Source organism: Maniola jurtina, chromosome 16, assembly GCF_905333055.1.
Source record: "Maniola jurtina chromosome 16, ilManJurt1.1, whole genome shotgun sequence".
Taxonomy (NCBI): Eukaryota; Metazoa; Arthropoda; class Insecta; order Lepidoptera; family Nymphalidae; genus Maniola; species Maniola jurtina.
The window spans coordinates 1,327,428-1,345,187 of NC_060044.1; the positions used below are offsets into that span (position 1 = coordinate 1,327,428).

The 17,760-nt window shown below is 38.5% G+C and overlaps 1 protein-coding gene across 1 annotated transcript in view; it reads right to left on the reverse strand.

Moving 5' to 3' along the window:
* LOC123873363 (mitogen-activated protein kinase kinase kinase 11-like) overlaps nucleotides 1-17,760 on the reverse strand; it is a 51,452-nt gene that overhangs the window by 19,302 nt on the left and 14,390 nt on the right. The window contains exons 2-4 of the mRNA XM_045918198.1: nucleotides 2,813-2,952; nucleotides 1,913-2,105; nucleotides 370-545 (exon numbers count right to left, since the gene is read on the reverse strand). Coding sequence (XP_045774154.1) covers nucleotides 370-545; nucleotides 1,913-2,105; nucleotides 2,813-2,952 — 509 coding nt within the window. The remainder of the gene's footprint in view (nucleotides 1-369; nucleotides 546-1,912; nucleotides 2,106-2,812; nucleotides 2,953-17,760) is intronic.

Consider the following 17,760-nt stretch of genomic DNA (forward strand, 5'->3'; position numbering starts at 1 on the left):
AAGTCGCGGGCATCAGCTAGTATATAAATATTTAAATTGATTTTCACGATTGTGGTTTTTCATAGAATATTTTCACTAAATGATATTCCACTACTATAATTACTTGTCAGTAAAGCTTTTTCTAATATAATGGAATAAGATGAAATTTTACATTAGGTACATATTATGAAAAATCTAGCAATAAAATATTTTCTAAATGTTTTTTAATAGCAAGAATTACTTTAATTAATTATTAATCATGAATATACCTAGCTGTCTTTTAATTCTCTCAATTCTATATTGGAAATTTACTATCCAAGAATAAAGACGGACGGACTTGATTGGTATATTCGCTTCCAAAAATGTTATTATTTAGTTTTTTGCTCTTACCTGCTCCTTTCTCCTGAGATCCCGTAGAACCTCCTCGATCTCCAGCCTCCATCCATCTTGCATGGTGTGGAAGGATTCGTGCGGCGCTCGCGTGAACTCTGACTGCCGGATCCTTTCCAACTGTTCCAGTATTTCCGGGAACATCGGCCGTTCCCGAGGGTTGGAGCGCCAGCACGCTGGAGGGAATAAATTTTTCGAAAATTTAGAGACAAACAATGGGTAAAGGAAATATGTTCAACACAGTTCTAGAAAACAAATTATCATAATTTATTATCTGGATAGTAAAATGTACACTCAATTTGAGAGAAACACTAAAGTTGCCTTCAAACTACGGAAATATAATATAATATACAAATATCGCTCACCCTACGTTTAAATGTCACTGTTCACACTGTTAGATGTAGTATATTACATCTAACAGTGCCAGTACCGGAGGGACGAGTTGCCTAGTTATTACAAAGCATATCAATCGATTGTGATTGTTAAGCAACGTTGACCCTAGTCAGTAACTGGATGGGTGACCGACTTCAGAGGTCCGAATTTGGCCTTACCGTTTACTCCGTGCCTCAGAGAGCACGTTCAGCTATCGGTCCCGGTTATTATCACTAACATAACGCTGATAATAATTACTGTTAATTAACCTAAGAGTCGAAATCTCGTTCTCTTAGTAGAGTTGTATGCGGAAGGACCATTATAGGATTAATATGGAAAGCGGTCACGACCCTCAGTATTGAGGAATACGACTATAGAGAGAGTTTCCAGTTCAATACTACGCATTCAAATAAGGTAAACATGTGATGAAAGTTTGCTACATAAGAGTTTAATATGATAGATACAAGGTCGAGGTCTCCCTCCTAAGCCGGCCTTAACTCTTTAAGTGACTTAAGAAATGCTTACGCAATGTGCATACTGCTGGTGAAATGCCATTATCTACTAATGGGGCAACTATGCAATACAATACTACGTTTGAAATAAAGTTCAATTCAAGGGCAAGGGAATTTCAAAGGTTCAAACGATTTTAATAGACAGCACAATATTCACCTTGGTAAGGCCCGGTTAGCACTTAAGATACTCAGATATTTAATCATAATCATCATGATCAACCCACCGCCGGCTCACTACTGAGCACTGGTCTTCTCACAGAATGAGAAGGGGTTAATAATCTACCATGCTGGCCAAGTGCTGATTGCCAGACTTCACACACCCTTGAGAACATTATGGAGAACTCTTAAGCAAACAGGTTTCCTCACGGTGTTTTCCTTCACCGTTAATAGCCTAGTGGTTAAAACATCCGTCTCCTGATCAGAGGTCGGTGGTTCGATCCCGGGCACGCACCTTTAACTTTTCATTTATGTGCATCTTAAGTAATGATGATGAACATGATGTTAAATTTAATAGATGACGAAATTTTTCTACGCCATTTATTAAGAATCTGTTTGCTCGACTTAACAAATCTCCCATTCACTCCGCTTAGTTGGAGACCAGGTTTTATTCGTACATGCTTCCAACCATTGACATCTAGTTCTTAAAGAATATAGCTCACCTTCCATCAGCACTCTCCAAGATTCGGGACACGTGCTGGGTATTGGTAGTGTTAGTTTGTTGACAGCCACCCCGTATGCCACAGCCATGGCGTTTATTCCTTTGTATGGCGTTTCTCCTGTGAGTAACTCCCATAGAAGCACACCGTAGGACCAAACGTCGGATGCGTGCGAGAAAGTTGAGTTTTTTATCACCTGGAATAGAAAGGGTTCGAAGGTAGTCGGAATTTGGGCAAATAGTTTAACTTTTACTTTATTTCTAAATTGTTATGTATTTATTTGTTATTAGGGTTGTTTCTTTCCTTCCAGGCACTTCGTGGAACCAGATGCAAGTACAGAAAATACAGCTGGAGGTTACTGCCGTAGATTGACATTTGATAGCCATGAGTATTACGATCGCAATAAACTGATTGGCTGATACTCTCTCACCATTGATTAAAATGCACTGCTGCAGCAAGTATACCATAAATTCAGCCAATCACAAAAAATGAGATTTTTTAAAATTCAGATACAAGTTAGCCCTTGACTGCAAACTCACCAGGTGGTAAGTGATGAAGTCTAAGATAAAAGCGGATTAAACATTTAGGGGTATGACAGTTTTTTACTAAACCCATACCCTTTGGTTTTTACACGCCATCATACCGCTAAATTGCTTGGCGGCACGGCTTTGCCGGTAGGGTGGTAACTAGCCACGGCCGAAGCCTCACGCCAGACCAGACCAGAGATTTAGAAATTACAAAATTCCAAACCCCTTCCGGAAATCGAACCCGGGACCTCCCACTAATAAACCACAGCGCTCACCACTGCGCCAGGTAGGCCGTCATCACCTGGTTAAATACTGGCCATATGTTCCGACGAATATATATATATTATATAGCGTTAATAGCATTTTTCTTTCTTACCTCAGGTGGCATCCAGGCATACGTCCCCGCCGCCGACATCCTCGTGGTCTTGTACACCTCCCGCGCTAAGCCGAAGTCTGTGATCTTCAGGGTTTTGTCTTCGAGCGTGTCGTCTGTTAAGATGGCCTCGCTCAGCAGAACTGAAAAGAATGAAATAGCCAACATTATAATTTATGTAGACTTCAAAAACAGGCTTCCATATTCTTCTAGCAGTGCATACTAGAAACATGGAAGGTAATCACTTCGTATGGTTCCGTGGAATTTCGATTATATAGGGGCAGACCTGTACGATCCCCCGGTGTACGAATATAAAATTAAATAAGCGTTGAGATTAGCCAGCGTTGGATTTTTATTGGGTAAGAATCACACAAAACCCAAATAACTGCAACATTTTAACCAAATCCTAGTAAGTAAGATGTCCCTGCGCCAAATTATCACCACCATCTTTTTTCCACGCACATACCTACAAACTGTGGAACAACACCCTTCGGCAGTGTTTCCACTGGATTTCAACATAGGGTTATTCAAGGGACGATCAAAAAATTCCTGAAAGGCATTGGCGGCTCCTCTAGTGCTGCAAACGTTCATTTATGTACGTAATGTTCATGGACGGCGGTAATCACTTAATATCAGGTGGCCCGCCTGCTTTCCAAATTGAAAAAAGGTTTTCAGTAATTTCACCGATAAAAAGTGGGTGGGGTAGCTTCTTTATAAAATCTTATTCGAAGACAGTTGCAAGACAAATATTGGAATTTCTCATTTCCAAGAAATTCTAGGAATAGGTTTGACCTTTATCAAGCAGCCAATTTCTTCAGCTGAAACTTTCATTGGAAATCGATTTGTGACATTTGGGTCAATCGCTAGAAGTTAGGGCCGAACTAAACATAGAAATGCTATAAAAAGTCTTTACTGGAACCCAATATTTGCAAGGTCTGCACTTTATTGACTTGTGCATTTTTATCTAAATAGATGTTGGTACTGTTTCTGCTAAGCAAAGTAAATGTTTCTTGACTCAATATTTAGGCAAATACACATACAACTTGTATTGCCTTGAGTCAAGAAACACAATCTTCTACAAGTTCGTGAGCAACTGAGTTTTTAATGTAAGTTTTCTGACCAAAGGAATGATGGAAATATTATTATGTCTAATCCAGGGTTCATTTATTTATCTTTTTGTGCACAGGAAGACAATACAAGATACAGAAGAAACTCTACGCAAGGGTGCAAAGACGATCTATCTACAAGACAACCTCAGATTTTCAGAATTTGTGAATGCTTTGTGTTATAATATGTAGATGCGTGATTCAGTGGGAATACAGCTTGTAACGGTATGACTGTGTTTCTATTCAAACCTCTCCCGAAAGCCTAGAAATAATACTTTAATGCCCGTGTTAGAGGCGCTGGGATAACAAACCCTTAGATCGGTACAACTGGTGATGTGTGGCACAACTTTCAAAGAATAAGCGTTTTTTATTTCTTTCCTTCTTCTTGAAGTAATCTCAATAGGAGCTTACAATTTCGAATAGAGTGCTATTAAGGAATATTTAAGTATTTTAAACGGTAGTATTATTCCATAATAAGCATACTTTTCATATTTGATCGCTTCCTCTACATATTATACGAAATCTTTAAGCCTATTATGTTGTTCTTCAAAAAACACTTAAAAACAGTTACGACTCCAAATACAAATAAGATACAATGTGGTTTCGTGGGCGATTAAATGGTGATTAAAACCATAAAAGCCCAAAGAAAGAGTGACCTTCGGGTGAACAGTTAAGCGCGCGCGCGTGTTTCCCGTACCTACATATTGTGACGTGAGCGGTGAACATAACTAACGGCTTTACGAGCGCTCCGCATAGGATCGTAAAACTGTGGTCGTCTCATTGAAAATTAACATCTTGGCGCTTTTTAATGTTTCAGAGACTATCGATTGACCACACGGAGGTCCGAATCGTATCCATACTGAGATTAAAAAAAAACCGGTCAAGTGCGAGTCATACTCGCGCACCGAAGGTTTCGTATTGTCCTCGCGTATTTTTTCGACATTTTGTACCTACGATAAATCAAAAACTATTATGCATAAAAATAAATAAAAACTTGTTTTGGAATGTACAGGTAAAGTCCTTTCATATGATACCCTATTTGGTAGAGTTATCTTACTTTAAAAATTGAAAATACTAATTATTATTTGTTCATTAATACATATTTCTTTTGCGATCTAACAACTAAAATTCATGGTTTTCGGATGTTTTCCTTTACTTGTGCTATAAGACCTTCCTACCTGGATTCTAGGTCAACAGGAAGTACCCTATAAGTTTTCTTTACAGACACGTCAGGCGGAAAGACAGACAAACAGACAACAAAGTGATCCTATAACAGTTCGGTTTTCCTTTTGAGGTACGGAACCCTCGAAAGCACGAAAAAAATATGTTAGATAGCTATTGTAATAATAATAAGACTATAAACTAATTATACATTATAATTAGGGTCAATTATCAGGGGGAGTATACCTCAAATATTTTATTTTTTTCAAGGGTTTGCATGTAAATATATTTCTTAACTGCAAACCGTCACTCAAAGTTGTTCTTATTATAACAAAGCTCTCCAGTACAAGTCAGCATAAAGTACTACAATATCTCGCGCGTGAGATCGATTCATACGTCCATCACGGAGTTGCACAAAGAGGCGACGGCGCCTGCCGGCTGTCCTACTGACAGCTGATCGTAATACTTTACATGGGACTAAGGCTGCTCCTCCACCAGAGATGTGCTATACAGCTATACTGCAGTTCACGACAGTTATAAAGCTTGTCGAGGCTTCACTTACATTGGCAGACGTCAAATGTAGATACTTAGTCTACTATTATAAAGGCAAAAGTTTGTCACGTATGTTTGTTACTCCTTCATGCAAAATTCAAAACCACTGGACGGATTTGGCTGAAATTCGGAATGGAGATTGATAATATCCTGGATTAGCACATAGGCTACTTTTTATCCCGGAAAACCAAAGAGTTCCCACGGGATTTCGAAAAACCTAAATCCACGCGGACAAAGTCCCGGGCGTCAGCTAGTAGTTTATGAAACGACTGTAGTGCGCGTCAGTTTGAGATGGCAACCGGGGTTGGTACGCCCCGCACGCTTATCCGTTGCGGATGAACGCCGGTGACGTGCGGGTGTGCGGGGCGTCCCCCCCCCCCCCCCCTCATACCCCGATTACCATCTCAACCTGTCGCGTACTTTACTTTAATAATGCACTCAACCGGTTTTTTAGACAAAGTACCTATCCTACTAGATACTAATCAGTACAGTAGACTACAAGCTAAATAAGTCCACCATGCAGTTAGTACTTGTCTCTCCTAAACGACAAGATCTTGTCTGAGAGGCATTTAGGGTATTCTCATTAAAAAGCTTTACTACGAGAAAAACGGTATAAGCTTGCGTTTGAAGTCAATCAAATATGTTTTCGTTATGTTTCAGTCCAAAAAGGCGTTTACAAGCTGTTTGGAACTGTCAGCTGTCAGTCAGTTTGCGATAATATCCGGTTTAGAATGTTGGCCATAACGAGAAACTGCATACTTCGTGTAGACTTGCCAATAAGTAGCAAATAGGTACACTTAGCTCCATAGCCATGGTGTTTACCGTTTATCATTATTCATTAAAGGTTTATAAGGCATCTGTCCTCTTTGAAATACCGCACCATTACCATACCTTGTTTGAATAAGAAACATACATGTAACTAAACTCGAGCCGACGTTACGTGAAAATAATGTAGTTGTATAGATCCTTGAAGGTGTAGTAGAATGATCCACTAAGCTGTCTAATCATATAATATAACAGTATCCTTACTCATCACTAGGTATAACTGATATCATGCAAAAGTTTGTTTGATGGTTTGTCCTTCAATCTTACGTAACGGAGCAACGGATCGGACTTGATTTTTTGTATGGATAAATAGGTATATTTAAAGGCCAGGAGAGTGACAAAGGCTATTTTTAATCATATATTATAATATATTATACAACTCGGATCAAATCTTTGGCAAAAATGTTAAAAAGAACAAGAGTTCAAGAACACTTTAATTACCCCAATGCATTGGTTTGCGCTTGATGAGAGCCTGACAAAAACCTAATGAGTTAAAATATACTAGGATTTCGTTTCAAGATTTTATCTCGTACAATGTGATTCAAATATTAGTTTAGTCGATAATTATCATGATTTGACGTTAAAGCGGAATTTACATTACGAAATTAGTGGCACGAAATTAGTTTCACTATATAATTTCATTATCAATTATTAATAAGACTAATAAGGTTATTAAGTCTTATTTATAAGACGTTTACACGTGCAATTGATAACCGTCTTATTTATAAGACGTTTACTTTACACGTGCAATTGATAATGAAACTAATTTCGTAAAGTGAATTCCGCTCTATAGTCACGTCATCCTGTGCAGTGGGCACAGAACTTTACACAGTATCTCAGCTTAGTCTTTTAAGATGTCACAGATTTCACAAGTCGTAACTATTGTTATGAGTATGGCCGCAAGCCAGAATGTGTTTATTAATGGTATGAAGATGCAAATAAAAACAGTTAGTGTTGGAACGTTTTAAATTGTGATACTCTTTGTTTCGGCATTTAAGCTTTAAAATAATGAATGTACTCAAATATTTTTAATGTATCTTCATTTGTGTTTTTGCTTTGAACATAGTTTTTGATACAGTAGCATATTCCGTTGTATGTACTTACATTTCATATTTCATCTCAAGTTTCCTGTCTATCGCTACTCTACAGGATATATATTTAGGAGAGTGAGAGAGAAACCGACCTCTAAGGTCTTCCTAAGCATCTTTGGCCCCTGGTTTGCTGTCCAAAAACTTTTTGGGAGGTTTTTGCGTCCATACTTTACATATGCCGTGCACATTGTATTCCAGTTTAATAGTTTTGACAGTATTCTAAGGGTTATTAAATAAATAAATAATGGTTTATTCGCTGGAACGTGTGTACAAGTAGGTCTTACATTCATTGAGTTACATTACACATTCTAGCAGGTATTGGTGTGCAAATAGATTAGTGAATCTTATATGTAACATTAAAATTATTCTGGTTCATTACAATATGATGAAATTAAATGTTAACATTTAGAAGAGAAATCGGATATTTTTTCCGTTCATACATTTTGTATGAAAACCCGTATTTTTTTGCAGTTAAAACTTAGTTTCCATGGAAATTCACACGTCTACCCATATTCAGTGCATGGGTTAATACCCATAAATAATGTATCCCCTGAGGATTTAATTCGGATATTTTAATCGTCTTGAAGCCTCCTTTTTGGGTGGTCACTTATAATCGACGCTGCCTTTCCAGTGCACAGAGTTGCAATCAATTATTTTTAACGATTTATATAAATTCTCCGCGTACCTTATAAGTTGCAACAAAATTATGGTTGATATATTACAGAGCAAAATCTGGAGACAAGAAAAATAATAACGTAATATTTCGATAAATTATTTATTGATATTGTTATATAACATAATTGATATGTTATAACAGATTCCAACGTAGTAGACGGGGAGGTCGGCGGAGACGGTAGAATTGAATGATCGATGTTCGTGGGTTACACGTATCTATATTCATACCATCGTACGAGTAAGTTACGAGAGCCGCGTCCCTTATCAACGTCTCACGCAGTGGAAGCGAAGTTCGGAAGCACGACTAGACGATCGTCATATACCTCACGATCGTCCCACAAAAAGGAAGGGAATGTCGGAAGTACGACTATGTAGAATTAGGAGTCCGGCAAGTGTCTCTATAATCGGAAAGCGCTTGCTGAAGCACTGTAGACTCGTGGCTTTTCCTGCATGTTTAGCAGTGGGAGGGCGGGTGGTGTATCCCTATCGCATGCTGCGTGTTGCACCATACAGATTTGTGTGGTTTAGCGGATTATAGTAAATTGAACTTTTGGTTTCTTGTATATCATGGACTTCCACAAAGTAACGCCTGCTTCTATACAATATTATTATGGTCGTAAAGTCGTTAATAAATCGTTCAACTCCGTTCCTAGACTTATTAAAGGCTTGCGACTGGGGTGGACCGGATCTATATCCTGTTCGTCTTCATATCCCGACGCACGCCGACTGAATTATTCATTACCTTCATCCGAGTGCAACGAGTCACATACCGAAAGGGAAGACGTGATCCCTTCGGTCTTTGCCCAAGAATTAACTTTTTTCTCCTGGAGCAGGAAATATTTCTTTTTAGGTTCAGTGTCTCCATATAAAAAAGGAACCCTTATAGAATCACTTGTTTCTCTGTCTATCTGTCTGTCAAGACCCGTCAAAAACTAGCTAAGGATAGTTCCTGTTGATCTAGAATCAGGCAGATAACAACGACTTATAAATGCAATGACTTATACTTGCTAAAATCAGAATCCTTCCTTTTGGCTTTGCCGTAGTTGGGTTAAAAAACGTTTTTCAAATCCTGGTTCCATTTGCCTCAAATTAACCGCAGCGGACTTTCGTGATCAATCAGACATCAACAACATGGCATCAAACTTAAGGGTGCTTTGAAGCCATTTATTTTGATGACAAAGCGGATTGTCTCAATCGATATACAGGGGGATTCAGAACAGGGAGATGGTGATAGTTCCCTCACAAAATACGCCAAACGGAAAATTGAAACTGTAGACTGCAAATCTTGCACAAATAGACTTTTAAAAATGTCTGTGAACTTACTTCTGGCTTGTCTCGTGTAATCTTAAGTTTTAGATTGGAAGCACTTTTTTTTTTTTAATTATCAAACAGGGAATGTTTAGCAAGTCTGCTTTTGACACAACGAAAAAACCACTTAGTTTTACGTTATGTGTGTCATTCCGTCTACTTATCAATAGGGTATGATAGTGCTTCCATAAAAAGTATACATTATTTATAGAAACACTAAGTAATGTTACAAGATTGTTATATTTATTTATTTTTTAAATGGGGATCGTTACAATTAGTTAATAGAGAGATGACTTCAATCACTTTTATACATGGCATAATATATATCGCAATTCACATCTTTTAAAAGAGCAACCGCCGAGTTTCTTGCTGGTTCTTCTCGGTAGGAAGGGCATTACGAACCAGTGGTAGATGCGTTTGACGATTCAAAGCACTTGTAAAAGTCTAATTGAATAAAAATAATTTGAATTTAAGATATTTTACCGTGATCGAGCCCCCGAGTGTCACTTTTGAAGAAAACTGTGTAAATCCATTATTTACTTAAAATTGCATGGGATTATCAAATCACCATATTTTACGTCCCATTCGCTTTCATAGTAAACGACAGATTTACGCTCAATTACCGTTAACTTGAAATGTTAACTTAGAGCCTCAGTGGAAGAATTATTATTATTGGCTTTTCAAGTCGCATTTCAAAAGTTCAATTGAATCGATTGTTATCGCTGATTGTTTCTGTTTTGATTGTATTCTTTAAAACGCACCATATAAATGATGATATTTATATGGTGTACTGCACTGTACTTTTTATTTTTTTAATTTGCAAGGCGGCCATTTTGAAATTTTTGTTATTTGTTATTAGAGCGGCAATAGAAATACACAATCTGAAAATTTCAACTCTCTGCCCATTACGGTTCATAATATACACACAGACAGATGGACAGAGGAGCTTTGTAATAGGGTCCAGTTCGCACACTTCGGGAACCCTAAAAATAGCAAAAATATGTTTACGATCCTTTCGAGGCTTGGTGTAGCGTGAATTCAGCTTTACTCCTGTTAATGATCCTTTATGCCACGCAATATTTCATCGTTAGTACATTAGTGCAGACTAAAAATCTAAAAGTACCCTCATTTGCTATAGAAATTAACTAAGCAAATATGACCTTTATTTCTCAGCAGTTAATACTCATATTAGCGTGAACTGCATGTTTGGAGGGTGAACGAGGAGTGCAACTTGGTAGACATATTGGATGTACTACAGGGGAGGATGGGGTGTAGAGGGGCATTGTTATCTTTTTTATTGGCAACGTAGAGGAATGTTCGTGCAAAGGGGTAGATAACATGGTAAGTAAGGTGTTTTCTACTTTGTACTGACTGTCATAGGAAACATTGTGTTGTTGTTCTCCAATTTAATTTTACAATGCTTTAGGGACAAGTGTAAATTAAAAATTTATTACACCCCCGACAAGTGAAGGTTACAGTAACTAGTAAAAAGCTGATAACTTTCAAACGGCTGAACCGATTTTCTTGGATGATAGCTAAGAACACTCTCGATCAAGCCACCTTTCAAACATAAAAAACTAAATTAAAATCGATTCATTCGTTTAGGCGCTACGATGCCACAGACAGATACACAGATACACAGATACACAGATACACACGTCAAACTTATAACACCCCTCTTTTTGGGTCGGGGGTTAAAAAACGATATGTTTACGGAAACCTGTAACTAATAAGTAACGCGTTTTCTTACTTATATTATAACTTTAAATGGCACTTCAGTTCCTACTTTAGTAGTTTGTTAAAATATCACTTAATAAGCAGAAGTTGTCAATGTTTTAGCGAGTGCCTCCTGTTTCCTTTATCCGTCGTCAAATGTTTTCCGAAGGTCAATGACTAATAAACTGCTTAGCTAAATAAGTACCACACTTATATTAAGCGTCTAGCGATTACTTAAAACATTACATGTATTTATTTTGCGTACAAATCAGTAGTTATTGCGGTATTTAATAACCCACAAGTTAAAAATTATGACACGTAGACTGCAAGTTTTTTTTTATAAAGACCTGAGTAGAAACGTGACTGAAAACAATTTTTCTTACAAAGAGTAGATCCTTGAATCTCTTCCAAAAGTCGTGATTATTTTTTTAATTTCCTGTAACGGTAATTTTTTTTTGTACTTTTTTAAATAGTACTATAAGTAGGGTGAACTTAAAATATAAATCAATGGAACAAAATTTAGAGAACTATGTAGATGTGCGTATCCAAAATATTGAGAATTATTAACACAAGAGCCCAAGACCTGCTGCTCAAAAGACCAAATCGTTCACGACCGCCTCAGGGAAATAGTCAAATGATGATGCTAAAGGAATAGAAAGGACGAGAATAGGATGAAAACATCTTTATTTGGAGCAAAAGGTTCAGTATTTGGGACATCGTTGTAGTCAGTTTATTTCCCGTAGCACATTTTATACATTGCAATAGGTATTGCCCATAAAATATCTTCTTGCACGAGGCGGCTGCTGAATTTGTTATTTTTATAGAGCAGTGCGGCACGGTCGACGTTTACGATCAGGTTTCAGGACCGAATTTAGGACTTCTTACTTTATTTTCGACTTATTTGATAGAAATGACACTCATAATAATACTTTTCGCCGAGTTTCTTGCTGGTTCTTCTCGATAGGAAAGGCATTCAGAGCCAATGGTAGATGCTTTTGACGATTCAAAAGAACTTGTAAAAGTCTAATTGAATAAAAATATTTTGAATTTGAAATGTCAGTTCAATTAAATATTCGACCAGTAGTAGGTACTTACCTCACACATTTCAGTAGATAGTTACTGACGCAAGTAACTAACCGGCTCCATGCGGCTGTTTACAAACAAAATGGTAGGTAGTCCATTCATTCACCCGCAGTGAAGGCATCGCCTTCACTAGCAAGCTTCCATATTGGGACGAGTTTCTTTTCAAGACAACTCTGACAAACACACGGACAAAGGGATTTATTGAGAAGTTTTACTGCTAATGAGGCAACGATTTCATATCTAAAGATCTAGAGTTCTAGAGTCTAGACGCTTATGTTATACTACTGTACTATTTCATACGAATTGAGTAAAGAAGATAAGTAGTTATAGTTCGCGACGGCAATCGGTGTATGTCCGCACTCGTCAACACCGGGTCAGCGAGGGTGTGCGGGGCGTCCCCACCCCAATTGCCATCTCGACCTGTCGCGTACTATAAGTACTTTCATAACAATAAATAGGTACGTACGACCGTACTTTATGTCTCTAAGGTAAGCTTACTTTCTAGAATTCCGTACCCGAAGGCCAATGGGATCCTTACTAAGTTTCTACTATCTGTCCGTCTGTCTATCTGTTAGTAGGCTATATCTCATGAAACGTGAAGAGCGTCTTGTATTTCTTCTGCCGTTATAACAAATATGGCGTCCATGCAAATTAAGAATAAATAAAAAGTACACAATCTTGTACCCTTAGATACGGAACCCTTCGTGAGCGAGTCCGGTTCGCACTTGACCGGATTTTTGCAACATTCTTTGAGGTCGCGCCGCGGCGCCCGTCGCTTTATCTATCGCCCGTGCCATAATCCCACGCATAGTTTGAATAATAGGCGCATACAAATAAGGTATTATTAAGTTATCATAAAATAATATGCCTATTGCAATATTATTGTCAATTATAAATTAATAATAATGAGAAACTGACTGACTGACATACCAATCTACAGTTCATACGTAAGTTGCTGGTCCCAATCCTTATAATGTCTGGATGTTTGTTGCTTGTGAAAACCTCAAGACGTCAGGCGAGTTTCCATCCTTATGTCGTCGACATTTCATCTACACCTGTGATCTACACGCACGAAACATTTTTGCCTATTTCTCACACGCATGGCTAAGGTTTGGAATGCTCTACTGCGAACTGTTTCCTACCAAATATGATCCGGATATCATTAAAACAAGAGTTAATAGGCATCTTCTAGGTAAACGCGTCCCATCTTAGCCCACAACATCACTTTCCATCAAGTGTGATTGTCAAGCATGTGCCTTTAATGAATTTAAAAAACGCACATGAAGGTTTCCGTACCATCGTACAAAAAAAAAACAATTGTTTTGACGTAAGCACAAATTCACAGTTATCGGATTTTCCCCTTTACTTGTGCTATAAGACCTACCTAACGTCCGAATCCCATGATTCTAGGTCACACGACAGACAGATAACAGAGTGATCCTATAAGGGTTCCTTATTTGCTTTTGTTGTACGGAACCCTAAAAATTTGAATTCTGTTTTTAAGTAATTTAGTAGTTCTAGAATGTATCTACTTAGTTAAGAAGTGAGAGTATCAAAAGGTTGGAACTGACTTCAACTTTTCAAACAACGCCAGCAATAAATCAGGACCCCGATAAACAAACAAGAAGCGGGGCGGTGAAACTTTTAAAGTGCTATAGTTTACACTGCAGTCATCGACATCGCATGCGAGTGAAATACTTGAGCGGGTTTTCATTAGACAGATCCGAATAATTTCCCGTGCCGTTTTAAAATAGAAGATAATCATCAATACTATTACTAATAATATTATAAATGCGAAAGCGTGTCTGTCGATGAAATTTGGTACAGAGTAAAAAACATCAAAGAAAATCAAAGAGTTCCCACGGGAGTCTTAGAGGCCCATCTGTTTACCCGATTCATATGTTTGGTACAGAGGTGGCTTGAGTCCAGGAAATTGCCATAGGAAATTTTTTATCCGGAAAAATCAAAGAGTTTCCACGGGATTTTTAAAAACCTAAATCCACGCGGACGAAGTCGCGAGCATCATCTAATTAAATACATATTTTTATGTAGACGCCGCGCCGCTACAGTAATAATGAGAACGCGCTATAAGCCAGAATCCTATTATGGGATCAAAATAAATTATTAATAAATAATCCAACGTACACCGTTATGGACAAACTGGAAGAATAAATTTAATGCAAAGATAACGTGGAGTGATAAGGTGGGTATTATACTGGCTTCCCACGGTGCGTGATTCTGCAGATTATCACGCACGGCCGACGACTACGGACAGCCACGCACCGCGCAAACGGCTCGGACGACGCCAACAATGCGACGTATAGCTACGCTACCACGGAGTACGGACGATACTCTTCCAAGGCCACGATGCGTCGATCTACAATATCAACTCCGTCGGTGCGTGATAATATTACGGACGGACATGGACCAGCCCGCACCGACACACCATACTAAGAGTATCGTCGGTAGTAGCGCAGACAAGTACTCGTCATCGTGTGAGCCTTTTGCGCGGCGCGTGGCTGTCCGTGGTCGCCAACCGTGCGTGATAATCCGCAGAATCACGCACCATGGGAAGCCAGCATTAAAATATATCGAGAGAACGTTGGCTATATTTAGATATTTGACAAGTGTTCTGTCACTTTTTAACGAATTAATTTGACTTTTGAACGACAGGAAAAAAACAGTCTCAGAAACGAGACATTTTCTACATAAATCAAAAATAATAATGTCTGACTAAATAAATCAATAAAAAGCTAAAAGTTAGTGAAACTGACTTGTAAGGTAAAGTTGACTTTACCTTGATTACAATATGTCGCACTTTTAGAATTGTAAACCTACCTTATGCCCGCGACTTGGTCCGCGTGGACTACACTAATTTCAAACCCCTATTTTACCCCCTTTGGGTTGAATTTTCCAAAATTCTTTCCTAACGCATGTCTACGTCATAATAGCTATCTGCTGCCAACAGCCTAATCCATCCAGTAGTTTAAGCTGTGAGTTGATAGATCAGTCAGTCAGTCAGACACCTTTTCCTTTTGTATGTAAGTACTAGCTATGCTCGCGACTCGGTTAAGACGTCTGCCTCCTCTTCAGGAGGTCGGGGGTTCGATCCCAGGTACACCTCTAACTTTCCGGAGTTGAAGGAAAACATCGTGAGGAAATCTGCATGCCTGAGAGTTCTCCACAATGTTCTCAAACGCGTTTGAAGTCTGCCAATCCGCTCTTGACTAGCGTGGTGGACTATGGCCTAAACCCTTTTCATTCTGAGAGGCGACCTTTGCTCAGCAGTGGTCAGACAACGAGATGATCATGTTAGTGATGAATACAATCCACTCGTATGTCTTGAGAGTTAGAATATACCGGTACATGTAAAAAGCATTAATTTGCATACACCCGACAGGTAGACACCTTCATAAGACAAAGGGCTCATTAAGATATTGGATCACTTTCAAGATGCGCCGCAAGTGTTTGTAAACGGAAATCGCGGTTCAACGCCCCGCGCCGTCTCGGATATTGTAAGCTTTGGCACGTAAACACTCCAAAATTGGATAAGTCGCGACGAATACGGACCGCTACGGATTCACGCCGTTATTGAGATCACGAGAATATGGCTCCTTTCGAAGTTAATAATAAGCATCACATGTACACTAGTTAGCCAAAGCCATATATTTTTTTTTTTAATCCCCCGATTTCAAAAACCGCAAACACTACAAGTTGTGGTTTTTTTTTATTTCACAATTTTTACTGGCCCCACTGAACTAAAATATGCTATGCCTAGTCAAAAACCTACTGTTTTCTAAGTTAATACACTGATCGCGAGTAATTTACTCTTATCCATTGCGGAGTCCTGTTTTCTATCTCCGAAGATATTCATCACATCTTCACCAAATTTATATGGGACCACCTCCATTGTTAGTTATTATTATGATTATTAAGTGTGACCTAACAAACAAAAAAAGGTTCATCAAAATGAATTAATATAATATTGACGGAGTTATCGTGTAATAAACATACAAAAAATATACAGTCGAATTGAGAGCCATCTCCTTTTGAACTTGTTTAAAACGCGTCATTGTCGCGAACAGACATTACACACACGCCCGTTTAGATATGTAGTTTGAACACCTTGAAAGCTTTTACATGGAAAGCGACGAAGGCCTTGCCCTAGCTACTGCTTAATTACCGAACACCTTTCTAAGAGCCGACGCCGATAGACGCTTTCTGTTGCCCTCCGGAAAGGTCGCTGCCCACTGCTTCGATTGTACTACCAGTTAAATAACTACAACAACATATTTATACTACTAGTACCTATTATAAATGCAAAAGTCCGTCTGTTTGTCAGTCCTAACAACCTCCCTGGCACAGTGGTAAGCACTGTTGACATATTAGTGGGAGGTCCAGGGATCGATTCCCGGCAGGGGTTTGGAATTTCATAATTTCTGGTGGTAGGAGGCTTCGGCCGTGGCTAGTTACCACCCTACAAAGCCGTGCCGCCAAGCTATTTAGCATTCCGGTATGATGCCTAGTAGAAACGTAAGTTTTCTACTTTTTAAGTAAGATTACTATACCAAGTGGGATATCATATTATAAAAGTGCTTTACCTGTACATTCTAAAACAGATTTTATTTTTATGCACAATAGTTTTTGATTTATCGTGCAAAATGTCGGAAAAAAATTCCCGAGTACGGAACCCTCGGTGCGCGAGTCTAACTCGCACTTGGCCGGTTTTTTATAGAGATATACAAAGTAGAGAAAAATACCTACTTTTCGCTAATGGCATTCGGTTGGTATATACCTAGGTACGTTTATAAATTTTCAAGCTGTGCCAGGCCGGGCGAGGTACGGACTATCAAGGTTACTTTGCTGCAGACAGCATTACGCTAGACAGTTACTAACTGGCTATGCGGATTCCTATAAAATATTTTTCCTAGATCTGTCCATATCCTATTTCCTAGATCAGATAATATAATGGGGGAAAACATCGTGAGGGAACCATGAGGGAACATGCATTCCTGATAATTCTACATAGGCGGTCATTCATCAAAGGTGTGTAAAGTCAGCCAATCTGCACTTAGCCTATAGCATGGTGAGCTGTTACTTAAACTCTCTCAGACCAAGGCACATTTGGAACTTTCGTAGCTTTAGTTTTAAGTTTACCTAATTAATTATATCACCATTACCTAAATTATCTCAGATGTTCAACAATTGACAATTAAAAAGAGTACAAGAGTTTATGGTGTCGCGATGATCAAATTGAAAACAGTGTAAATAAATTGGCTTTGACTTCAACCTTTCTCATTCTGAGACCCGTACTTAGTAGTGGGCCGCTGGTGAGATATGAAGATGATAGAACTTTTGATAACTACTTAGATCTTTTAGGCTGACATCTACCATGACTTTGTCCAGACTACTTAAGAGCCTGCTTCATCGAAGC